General features: G+C 40.3%; 1 protein-coding gene across 2 annotated transcripts in view; it reads left to right on the top strand.

The window, feature by feature from the left end:
- The window catches only part of fgfrl1a (fibroblast growth factor receptor like 1a), a 76365-nt gene extending 64617 nt beyond the window's left edge, over window positions 1–11748 (top strand). The window contains exons 5-8 of one of the 2 annotated variants that reach the window (XM_006804530.3): window positions 3255–3548; window positions 6982–7154; window positions 7250–7430; window positions 8537–11748. In XM_006804530.3, coding sequence (XP_006804593.1) covers window positions 3255–3548; window positions 6982–7154; window positions 7250–7430; window positions 8537–8964 — 1076 coding nt within the window. In that variant the 3' untranslated portion in view covers window positions 8965–11748. The remainder of the gene's footprint in view (window positions 1–3254; window positions 3549–6981; window positions 7155–7249; window positions 7431–8536) is intronic. The other variant, XM_035913756.2, reaches the window with a different exon arrangement.
- Window positions 11749–12766: the final 1018 nt, after the last annotated feature.

Genomic DNA, 12766 nt, shown 5'->3' on the forward strand with positions numbered 1-12766 from the left:
CTGTCAAGAGGGGAAATGACGAGGGTTTCTGCCCACACGCAGACACACAAATACGCGCAGGCACACATCGGGGTGGCTGTTTGTGCAAGTAATTGGCTCTGACAGAGTGGAGAGCAGTCTATTTGTGTGAGGTGTGATTTGGGCGGACGCATTCCTTCCTTTCCCCCCTCCCAAGTGTTCCTGGACCCTCTTGTCGTGTAGCTTAACCCTTCTTTCTTTACTTGTTGTTATCACTTCATCAAACTCTCTCACCTTCACCTCTTTTTGCTCTGTCGGTTCAGACACACTTCTGCTGCACTTCTCATTTAAGCAACCAAACATATGTTTACAGGACCATTTATGGCATATTATCTAAACTGAATGATAATTCATCGTAAGTGCATGCACTAACACAACAGTTACACCATATATGGTATTACGCTTATAACGTTTTTTCCCAGAGTTAAATGAAAAGTGAAGATAGTGGAAACACCGGCCAGTTATTTTCAGACATAAAAAGAATATTATCAAAATAAATCAGTTATATATTACTGGATATTCTGATACTAGGCTGTCATCTATCATACACACTGACTTTTTACTGGGAGGAGAAACAATAGGCAAGAGAGTGTGTTAGTTAAATTCAAGAATCCGAGGAGAGTAGTGTTCAAACGAACTTTCAATAAGCTGTCAATCAGAATCCAAACAGTTTTATTAACACCTCATAAACTTATAAAACCTTATGAAATTGAGATCATAACCATTTTTGTTAAAAAACAGATAGATTTCTAGTTTTTGAACAGGAATCAGTTGGAGGCAGTCAGTAGATCTAACTAAATTTAATCTTTATATAAGATTAAAATTGTGTTTTTTTTACTCTTTTGAACAAATTTGTCCTTATTTTTCTTTATTTAAGTTGGTATTATTAGTCTTATTAGTCCTGACGTCCAATTCTTAACCTAAATCTTTACTTCAATCTGAACCCTAACTTATTTTAACCCTGCACAGAACTACTCGCGTTGGGAATTATCTCGTCTATCTCAGTATAGCATCTAAAATCCGTGCTGGATTTCATACGGCTCTTTCTGTCCCTCGCACGCTCTGTCCCACCGTGGCGCTCCTACTTTTGGTCTCTGGCACACGGTCTGATCAAAGGCAGTCAGTCGGCGGGTCAGCAGTATTTTTACACTGTGAAGTGTGGCGCTGAAGTGGCCCCCGAGACCCAGAACAAGCCTGCCCTTTTGCTCACTCTGGCTCTCACCTTCTCCCCTCTCTCGATCGTGGCTTTTTTTGTTCGCCCTTGCTTCTCTTGCCTCTGGTTTTTTTTTTTCTTCTGCTTGTTCACGTGCCCTCTCTTTTACCTTTGCTTTTTATTGTTTTAACTCGGTCTCTTTATCGTTGTTTTTTTTAACTAATACTTTAAGTTTTATTTGTCTGTTCTTGGCAATCGATCAGTCTTCTGAAGCTGCTAACCTTAATATGAACTTCACTTTTTTGCCTTTCATCTGTTTTCCTCTTAACTTGTGTTTGATTTGGTTCGTCTTCGACAGCATAAATCAGTTTATTTCCATTACACCTCGCCTCATCTTTATCCAGTCTAGTTCAACTAAACTTTCTTTTGGCTCTTTCCCAGACTTACCAGTTATTTTCAGTCCATGCACCGGTTGAATTTGTGTACCCATCATACATTAAACTACGAATCATTGTCTCATCCAGGCTACTTTCTTTCCTCGCTCTCTGTTAGATATGTTGACTCTGTCTCGTCACAGCTCAGCTGTGGTCCGGTAGCTTTTCTCAGACTCAGGGTGCACAGAGGTGAGACTTAAAAGCCTTTCCGGTATGTTTGTTTTGTTATCCTGCCCAGCTTCAGGCCTGTCGGCAGAGAGCTGTGTTTCCACTGAGTAATGCAGCTGTACTGAAATCTCCTAATTTGATCGCACAAACCCGTCACATAACTCTTCTCCCTGTTTGTTTATCCAGAGCTAGAATAATAACTGTGTCTAAAGAAAGAGATGAAACTGCACTCGTTTCAGGGTGATTTACCTTCCCGGTTGATGAATATCTGCTGTGGCTAAAATATGAGGGCTGTAAAATCAAGCGCTCCTGTGAGTGATTTCCTCTCCTGTCTACTGCTTAGGTTTTTCTGTACCTCTTTGATCTGTTTTCACTGATTGTTATGCTTTTTAAATACGATGTGTATGTATGAATAGACTAGACTGAGGTATTGTCCAGCAATGAAATATTTGTGGTACTAAATGGAGTTAATTCTTGCATTCGGTAGAAGGATGTGGATGTTTGCTTTATGCATGGAATGAATGGCTGTTTGGTGTGATGCTAGGTCACTGTCTGCTTTTTATGACTTGTGCAATAACAACGAGTATTTAAAGTGATGCTACGCTCTTGCATAGCTGCTTTCTGGTTTTTAGAAAGCAGTTCCCATGGACGCTTGATTTCAAGTCCAATGCATGGCCTTTTTATGAGCAGGAGAGGGGTACCAATGTGGATCAGTGGAAAATGTGTGTTTTCAGTGATGTAAGTCTTCTGTGTCAGGGAGAAGAGGAAGTGATTCAAGTTTTTTTCTTAAACAAAACAATTAGGGTTTATTACAGCAAATTACACTGTGTATACCAAGAGGCACGTTGCCATATGTTGTTACAGCACAACATGGACTTCCTGGCACTGCCCGCAGAAATGACTTCAGTCTGCTTTACGCTCCTCGCACTGCAAAAACTGTACATCACTCAAGTCTCCGTCCTCGCTCAGTTAAATTTTGTTAACAGCAAAGCAGGTGATTTCATGGTGCATCGTTTATGATTATGAACAAGCTCTGGCAGTTGGAGGGACATAAAATGAATCTGTAATCCCAAACAAACATTTGTAATAATAAAAGGTTCCCCATGGAGTGATTAGTTATCCAGAGATGGCATTTTGCAGTTATTCGTCAAAGAATGTGGGGGAAAAATAATAAATAATAAACATGTAACTGTAACATAAACATGTAACACAAGCTGTCAGGTAGCATAACTGAAATTGTTATGAATCCACCAGTTCAGGAATGTTTTACTGGTCGAAGCAACGAGATCTGTAAATTGACTCTGTAAACTATTTACGACTAATAATTTAATTTGCATAATTTGACCGTTTTCCCCACCTGCAGCTGACTAAGAGAGAGAATGAAGTGTTTGTTTCTGTATGTTTTTGAGCGGTTTCAAATCAAGCTTTATTTTCTTTCTCTAACTAATGAGTATTTTGTTTCCTTCTCTTTACTCTTGCAGTTCGTCCACGTTTCACTCAGCCAGCAAAGATGAGGAAACGCGTCATCGCGCGCCCAGTAGGCAGCTCTGTGCGCCTGAAGTGCACGGCGAGCGGTAATCCTCGCCCTGACATTGTCTGGTTGAAGGACAACAGGCCGCTGGTAGACGAGGAAAGTGGAGCAAGAGGGGAAGGGAAGAAGAAGAGATGGACTCTGAGTCTGAAGAATCTGACGCCGGAGCACAGCGGGAAGTACACCTGCCACGTCTCCAACAGAGCGGGAGAGATCAACGCCACCTACAAAGTGGAAGTCATACGTAAGTCACCAATGCTTGGTCTCGTATAGAGTATAGATTAGCTCAGGTTATCAGGTGATGCTGAACCACATTTTCAACTTTGGTAGCCATTAGTTGAAGCCTGATGTCAGGGAGTATTTTCCAAATGTGCTATCGTCCTTCTTAAAATAGCAGAGACCTTCCTCAAAGGTCAGAATACTATTACAGTATAAACAGGGCTAGTAAATAACTCATCACAAGTCCTTACTGCCAGTTAGTATGTAATGCTAAACAATGGTAACCCGAGGGCCACACTCAAGCTTTTTCTGGAAATTTCAATGGCTTCATCAGAAATAGAGATAATGCTATTAGGAGCAACAGACACCCCATCACCCTGAATGAATGTGAACAGCACAACTAAAGGGGGGCTCAGTGTGACCGGAGCCAGCCCTAACTGGGAGTTTTATTTAAAAAGAAACCTTTAAACCTAGTTAAAAGGCTAGAAACAAGGTGTCTCCTTCTGGGAGGTGCTTCTGCAGGTAAAGCGATTAAGGCTCCGCCTCCCATTCAGAAACATGCTCGTGAAATGTTCAGTGTATGCGTTATATATGGCTATATGTGGTCGTCTCATGCTGTGACACATCAAAAAGCAAATTTTGGGGGAATGTGGCGTGCAAGTATTTTAGCATTCCTGCTGTTATATTATAGACCAGTAGGAATGTCTCTCACTGAAACAATAATACACATTATGCTGTACACATCATCGTTTTACTGAAAGGCCGGCGTGACAAAATAGCAGGGTTTGAAATGGGTTTTGTTTCCAGTCTTACTCGCGGTACAGTGATTATGCAGGATGTCTAAGATCATGTGATCAAAATCACTATAATTAACTTTTCAGCCATTTAAATGATTTGTTGTCAAAGAGTCTGCTGCCAGGAAGCAACCGCTCATGCTCACATACAGGCTTTATTGAAAGAGAGAATGACATTAAGATGGGAGTCATTAGCAGATTTCGCTTACAATTATGCTGTAATTGATGACTGTTAACCTGTGCTGACAAACATTTATATTTTACAGGATAAAAAGTGCTCATAATTGAGAAGGTGCTGGCTTATCACTAAGAATAGAAGGTTATTTATAAGTCTTCTTTCAGCAGCTTTTATTGATCCCCCACTTAGGGCTGCCACGATTAGTCGACTAGTCACGATTACGTCGACTATCAAAATCGTCGACGACTGATTTAATAGTCGACGCATCGTTTGAAGCTTTGTAAGATCACAAAAGACGCAGGAATAAGTAGTAGGATTTAAGAGTGTAATAACGGACTGAAACAGAAGATGGCAGCACTGCATGTACAAGGATGCCAGCTGCCGTTAAACCCCGAAGAAGAAGAAGAAGCTGTGTCCCAGAATTCATAGCAGCCCAGCTCAGTTTCCAACAATGGCGGCAGCTAGTTAGTTTTAATATTACTCTTATTATTCTTTCTGGGTCACAAAATAAACGTTTAACATATTTTCAGGCGAGAATGTAGCTGTGTAAACCTCAAATATCTGCTCAGTTTATCAAGACACCACATATTTTCAAAAGTGCTCCAACGTTTTCGGAGACGTCTGTTACCCACTAGCTCGATAGCTAGCCGGGGGCTAGGCTAACTAGAGCCGTGAGCACACCGGACTCCTGCAAATCGTTTTCAAACCCACCGCTGTCTTTAGCTACTCGAGTTAAATATATATAAGTCACTTAGATAACTTCAAAATGTTATTTTTTGGGGTTTTTTTTAGTATTTTATTTGTTCCTGAGTAAATCGGCTTGGCTGAGATTAAAGTTATAGCTTTTACACAGCTGAATAAACGTCAAGCAGACAGCTGATTATCAGAAGTGTGAGATGCTGGAGAATTTACTCCGGTGTCCTGTTATATTTTAGATAGCAAGGAGTTTATTAAACTTCACCGAAACAATCTGCAAATTTCATTAAAATTTAATAAACTATCATCTTGTCTTTATTTTTAGTTAGCACATACCTTAAACACTTAAAGCTGTAAGCTAATGATAGTTATATAAGAGCAGATGCTGCTGGTGCAATAAGCTGTACCTTTTAAGTCCAATGGATGATGATCTGATTAGTCGACTAATCGCAAAAATAATCGGTGACTAGTCGATTATCAAAATAATCGTTTGTGGCAGCCCTACCCCCACTAGTGTTGTCTGTAAACATCGGTCCAGCAGGTTAGAAATGTTCAGCGGGCTTTTTAGGCTGCAGTGTGATCCGCTTTTAGTCTAAAAGAGTCTCGTTGCTGTTGAGGGTCGAATGTGTGTTATGACGACTTGTGGGTGTTTTGTGCTGTATTAGGTTGTGTTGGAACATCGTTCGACTTAGTGTTGACCTGTTTGGTGGAGAGATGGTGTCGGTTTTGTGCGTGTGTCCACTCAACTGCGTGTAACCAAATGTTATAGCTCTGTTGAGAAGCTCAAACGAGCTCTCTACACTCTCACTCCACTTCACACATCTGTTCTATATTAAACCACAGCTGTAGTCTCACACACACACACAAACGCACATAAAATAAAAAGAAAGTAAATCAAGCCGCTGCTTGCTCGTGTCAGATGTGACATTTTCTCTATCGGCTGAGATTCATCCAACTGTCCGTCATTCCCAGCTGTTAGAAAGAGAACTAGAAAAACAGAGACACAAGGTCAGAAACCCAATAAAGCTTTTAAAAATCATGTATAACCTTTGAGTGGAGATGCAAGACACTATAGCAGGAGCATAAATTGTGCTCGGAGGTGAATTTTCAGCTGTATGACAACCCTTCTGTATTTAAATGTAATTAACCTCAGCTTCTCAGGGCTTGTTTCTGTTACATTAACATTTTTAAAGTCTATACCAGCACCATGACAATTAAGCTAGCACTGCTGTTTACAAGGGAAGAAAATGTATTCTTTGAACTCTTTATCAGATACAAAGAAAAGGTTTCCATATCATGACCACCACCTAGAAATTAAGCTAAGTTTGAAAGCTGGTTTTCTTTAATTAATTAATCCTGTAATCCACCAAACAAAAAGCCTTTCTCACTCAGGCTTCTGTTGCTCTCAGATTAACAGATAACGGAAAGGAGATGATTAAGTATCTCTGCAAGGCCTCTTTTTATCAGCTGTGTGACTTGATAAAGAAGAAACAAGAGCTACAGATAAATGATCTGTTTGCATGTCTTTAGCAGACAGGGATGATGCAGGAAGCTGAATACAGCAAATAATCCTCTTTACCTAAATTATTACTCTCTCTGGTGTAATTTACTCCAAATAAATTGATTGCAAGTGTATACCTCCTCGTTTAATTCTTAATAAAGCAGACAATTAGAAAATAAAATAATCAAACCATTTCATTTTTCACATTTTTGTAGTTTGAAGAATACAACATTAAAAATAGTTTCTGTTTATGTTTCTGCACGTTTGTCTATTTTGTCTCTTTCTTCAGAACGTACCAACTCTAAACCCATCCTGACAGGTACTCACCCTGTCAACACCACCGTGGATTATGGGGGAACCACATCTTTTCAGTGTAAAGTCCGCAGTGACGTCAAGCCAGTTATCCAGTGGCTTAAAAGAGTCGAACCTGGTGATGAAAACAAATTTAACTCCACCATAGAGGTACAAAAAACCCTTTTCGGAAGCAAATTAGCAACATTATTCATTAGACTGAATTATTTTTTAACTTTGAGGTGTGTATTTATGTTTTTTCCAAGGTTGGAGACTATCACTTTGTGGTCCTGCCTCCAGGAGACGTTTGGTCACGCCCTGATGGATCATACCTCAACAAGCTTCTGATAACCAGAGCCAAGGAGGAAGATGCCGGCATGTATATCTGCATGGGAGCCAACACTATGGGCTACAGCTTCAGGAGTGCCTACCTCACTGTGCTTCCAGGTCAGAGGAAGAAACGTGCTGCCTGCAGAGAGAGAATTATTAGATCTTATAGTTTGCAAAGCCACAAGAACTTCACCTAAAAGTTCTTATGTGAGCAGAAATCTGTAGCTCTTATTGCAGATGTATGATCTTTCTTTCTTCCAATAGAGGCACAGATAACTGTAACTGTGGATACCAAGAACCGATCCATACAAGTGTTAATTATTCATTTATACTCCTTACTGCTAACCATTCTTTATGTGGAGCAGACCATAAAGGGTAGGGGGCTGGAGCCTATCCCAGAAAGGAGCAGGGTACACCCTGGACAGATCTTCAGTCTGTCACAACCACTCACTCTTAAAACCAATTTAGAATCACCAAATAACTTAATCATGCATGTCTTAAGACTGTGGGAGGAAGCAGAAGTACCCGAGAGAACATGCAAATTCAAAACTCAAACACAGAAAGACCCCAGACTGGATTAAAACCCAGGACCTTCCTGCTATGAGGCGACCGTACTAACCGCTGGAGCACTGTGGCGCCCGAGACAAAGACTAATAAAATTTAAAAATAAATAAAACAGACGATTTATGCGATTTACCTCACTCATTGCATTTCAGCCCAGCGTGATTCGTTTCTGCTTTCTCTGCTCTTCGCATCAGTTCTTACCACACACTTGACCACAACTCGTTATCTTATCGTACATGCACTAAAAAGCTTCCCGGCAAATGTTAAGCCCCATCGTTTGAGCTTCACAGTGTTTTCAGCTCACTTGGTTACTGTTTACTGTTGCTGTACCAGAAGTGAAATACTTTCAGTCTGCCCTTTGCTATTGAGCCAATTTATGTTTGAACTGAATTGAATAAATTGGCCTCATAAATCTAAATTATTCAAGCTTTTGATTCAGCTTCAAACTGACATCCAATCCACATTTCAGATGAATGCATCCCTAGCTACAATCTGCTTAGCTAACCTCCGTTCTTACAAACCTCTGTCTCTAATATCACCTTTATTTAACAACATGCTAGCTTACAGCAAAAAAGTATTGTAAAGTTAATCACCATGACTCATGTAGCATGTCTTATTTCCACTTGTCATTAATGCTCTTATTTGTCTCTCCGCTGCAGATCGGAAGCCTCCCCCCAACTCAGTTCCTTTACCGTTATCTCCAAGTCTCCCCTGGCCCGTGATTATCGGAGTACCAGCATGCATCGCCTTCATCTTAGGCGCTGCCCTTCTCTGGTTCTGCCAGTTAAAACGCACCTGCTCCTCTTCTTCTTCTTCATCGTCTTCTGCTCTCCCTTCTGCTCAGCGTCTGCCCGTGGCCAGTCGTGACCGAACCTGCCCAACGGTCTCTCCTCAGCCAGCCAGCGGGGATAAAGACTGTCTTTCGTACGAGGACTACGTCGCCCACCAGCAGCTCCTCCTGGCTCAGGGAGGCAGCGGATTGGCTCCCAAAATCTACCCAAAGATCTACACAGACATACATACACACACACATTCACATGTGGATGGGAAAGTGCATCAGCATCAGCACATTCATTACCAGTGTTAGCAGTGAGGTTAGTAGGAAGCTTTGGTGTTTCACGTTCGGCTCTTAAATCCAGCCATCGAAATCCACACTAACTGCTGGTGTGCAGAGCAAAGGACAAGGAGAGCACATGCAAAAGACTGGAATTATACAACTCTGCTGCAGCCACACTTTGTGCATAAACAGACTTAAGAAAAGAACAATGAAGAATGTAAAGAAATATGGTTTTTATTTTTAATCAACCTGGCATTCAGTTCATTCTGTGAGGGGAAAAAAACCCTAAATCTGTTTCATTCAAACTTTTTATGATGTCACTTTTTTTGCTCAAAGGTCCTATTTGAAGACACAATTAAGTGAGCAGTTTAAAGGTAACTTAAACCAACATTATATGTCGTTATCATAACCACACAGCCTCCTCAGTCACATTACAAAAACGTTCTCTTTTACTACAGGATTTCAAATATAGCTACTTGTGTATATAAATGATTATGTGGTATTTAGCAGGCTATTTCCTGTTAATCTATAAAGAGCAGTGTAGCTCGTGTGTAATGTAATAGCTTAGTTTCAGAGCGTATCTCAGGCGTCAGCTCAACTGAGCCACGAAAAACACAAATCAAGGCAAACTCGACTATATCCTCAACCCCAGCATGGATTAGGGCTGCTTTTGTTTTCTTCTTCCAGGCTGACAGCCGCTCCGCTGAATCGCCAGCTGCTATCTGGATGCTTTGCAAGTTGCAGTTTTTATCTTGTTCATTAGACTTTAGATTTGATTCAAGGCGGTGAAGGGTCAGAAAACCGATTGCAGTAATCATTCGATCTCTTCCTGATCTCTTCTGTCACTGAAAATCCCTTTACTGCTTTGCATCGTCACCTTTTTGCCTCATTTCATTTGATTTTTTTCTGATTTTGCAAAGGTCGCCATACTGTACCCGCATAGTGCATCTACACAGGTGCTTTTCGGGGGGTTGATAAAGCCTCCCCCAATCAACGTGAAAAGGAAATAGTCTGAGTTTGAGTTGTAACCTTTCTTCCACTTTTAAGTTTGAATGAGTCAGACCTTTTTCATTCCTATTAAAACACGCTTTGTAGGCTTAGCTATGTTCTTATATTACTTATCTTTGAATTATCCTGGGCAGAGGCCTAATTGGGTAGATTAACTGAAAACACCTGGCAAAGGGTTCAACCACCTTCACTAAAGCAGTCTCAGCAATCAGACACGAGTCAAAGGATGACATTTATCTGAATGTCTTTTTACCTCGGTGCTCCTGGTAGGTGTAGGGATGTTCACCTGCCCCCACCAGAAATCAAAACTTTTACCCTGAACACAACATCAAAGAAAAGCAGCTGCAGCAAACATTAACGCACAGCAAGTTTTAGCAGACTCTCTTTTGCTTTTTTCCTCAGGTATCCATCTCTGCGTCTGCTCGTGAATCTGACCACTTCATAAAACTGTGTAAACCGATACGCTAAGATAAGATTTAGGTTTCAGGTGTTTTACATTATGGTGCTCGCTGAGAGGCACGTTCAGCCATGTGTCGGGTTGAAACAGTGGGGGGACTCTGTCCAGAAGAGCATAAACATAAAAAAAGAAGGGTAGAAGTTTCATGTGGAATATGAATCAGACTCTATGCTTGCCACGCCAGTTTGCATTTCTCTCTGCAATGCTTCCTTAGGGCTTAAAAAAATACAACAGCGAGAACTTTACAAGGAAATGATATATCGCAATCATCTGGTAACTTTAATGCTTGTTCTTCAATTTATTTTTGCACATAAATCTTTAATCTCAAGAATGACAATGTACAAATATATTTTTATAGAGATACTTTACTCCTGTGTATATTTTTATATTACTCACTGGTATGCCTGGCTTTGTTACCAAGAACTAGTTGCCTGCAGTGCTTTGAGTGAACGCATGTAGAACCAACTGCTGGTTAAGCCTCCGGTTGCTTGCTTTTTTCATTTTAAGTCACCTGCAGAAAAGAAGTTCAGTACATTTGATACTGTTATCTACAGAGTAATTGTACTTTTACATTACATACATCAGACTGCCTGCATATCTCAAGCATGCAACACCACACCCTGCATCATTCTTGCAGTAAGGTCACTCTCTTATTTACAGACTTAAAGACTTTTTGTACATTTCAAAAGGGAGTTCATTTAAATGCCTCTTTGACAGAAAACATCATTTGAAAGATCTCACTTCCCCGCTCGTGAGAAATCTTCCATTTTTCCCTTTTACGCTCACCCTGAAATTTGTGAACTTTACTCTTTTTCTTCTTGTATTGGAACAGTTACCTTTCATTCTGTCACTGTTACTTGTTATATGCATCAAAGCTAATCAACTGCCAACAGACCGACTGTGTATATGTGCACTCACCACTAGTATGTACATGGAATGACATTAGTGTTGAAATAATAGACAATGTTAGTCGATTTAGTGGTTTGGACCATACAGAAGCTCTTGCAGCACATTGGCCCACGAAACGCTGTAAATGCTAAAGATAGAAAAAGAAAGTGTGCTTCTAATTTATTTTATTTTTGACATTTTTTTTTATTATTATTTTTATTTTCGTATAATTGGGCATTATACTGCATGAACTGATTCTGTGTTCTAGTCATAATGTAAGCTATGTAGCAAATACCACTTTGATGTCCTTGTAAGATACTGTATTTATACATGCTGACAAAATATACAAAATTTTATTGATAATCTTTATATTGACAATGTTGTACAGTCTATTGTCATTTAGTTTTAAAATGATTTCCTCCTATTGTAATCGTGTTATTGGTGCCATTAAAACAAAGTAAAATCTGGCTGATTTTGCCTTTTTGTTCTTAAAGATTCACTTCTGCACTGAAAGGCATTCACTGGCTGTGCTGCTGCATCCATTTTCTGTCACATAGATGCAGGCGGGGATTCCAATTTAGTCCAGCACAATACCTTCCTGCACCATGGGACTGTCTTTAAGTGAATGTCCTTCTCTAAATAGTCGAAGCTCTTTGGCTGTGCGAGCTGCAGCCAGCGTTTCATCTGTCAGCGTGTCTGTCTGGAGGGATGACAGACGGACAAGTATTGCGTGCAGATGGAGGGTGTGAAGGCGCAGTGTCTCTCTGCTCTCTGACTCACCCGAAGAGGAAGACGATGACAGAAAACACTGCTGAAAGGATGGGGCATTGCTAAAGAGTGGAAATGGCTACAGGGCAGGATGTGAGAACAAAGTCAGTTCAGCTCCATCGCTTAGTTTATGAGAGTCCAATGTAGTTGTGAAAGAGCTCGCTGCTTACACTTTTTAGTATCTGCAAGCAACATTTTTAAAATTCTGTTGAGCACTAGTCACAGACGCCCATTAACAGCGCCCAGCCTTTAAGCCAGCTTTTTTGTTCCTCACAAGCAAAAGGTTGAAACAATGAGAGGCGAAGCTTTTGCACTTACAGCCAAATCTCAGATTGCAAAAATATATGAAATATATGATTTGGTGCATTCAGAGAAGTCTCAAACCTTAACTTTAGTGGTGAGAATGATGACCTGCAGATTCAGGGGTTTATCTTCTGTGGGTCCATCACCAAACCCAAATCATTTCCATATTACATGCAGCCGTATAAGCTGTTTTTAATGTTATAAAGTAAATCAGTTTACTTTTAGTTTAGTTAATAGTAATTCCATACAGAGAAGCTGACTTCGTTTGATTAATCCAAAACCACGTCTGCGGTAGCTTAGCTAATCTTCTGCTGTTTATTATAATGACACTAGCTTGAAACTAGCTCATGCTTTAAATATAAAAAGTACTACAGTTTGTACTCCAAAAACAGGAGATTTTACAAAGTT

The sequence above is a fragment of the Neolamprologus brichardi genome, chromosome 2 (genome assembly GCF_056152115.1).
Source record: "Neolamprologus brichardi isolate AB-2024 chromosome 2, ASM5615211v1, whole genome shotgun sequence".
NCBI lineage: Eukaryota > Metazoa > Chordata > Actinopteri > Cichliformes > Cichlidae > Neolamprologus > Neolamprologus brichardi.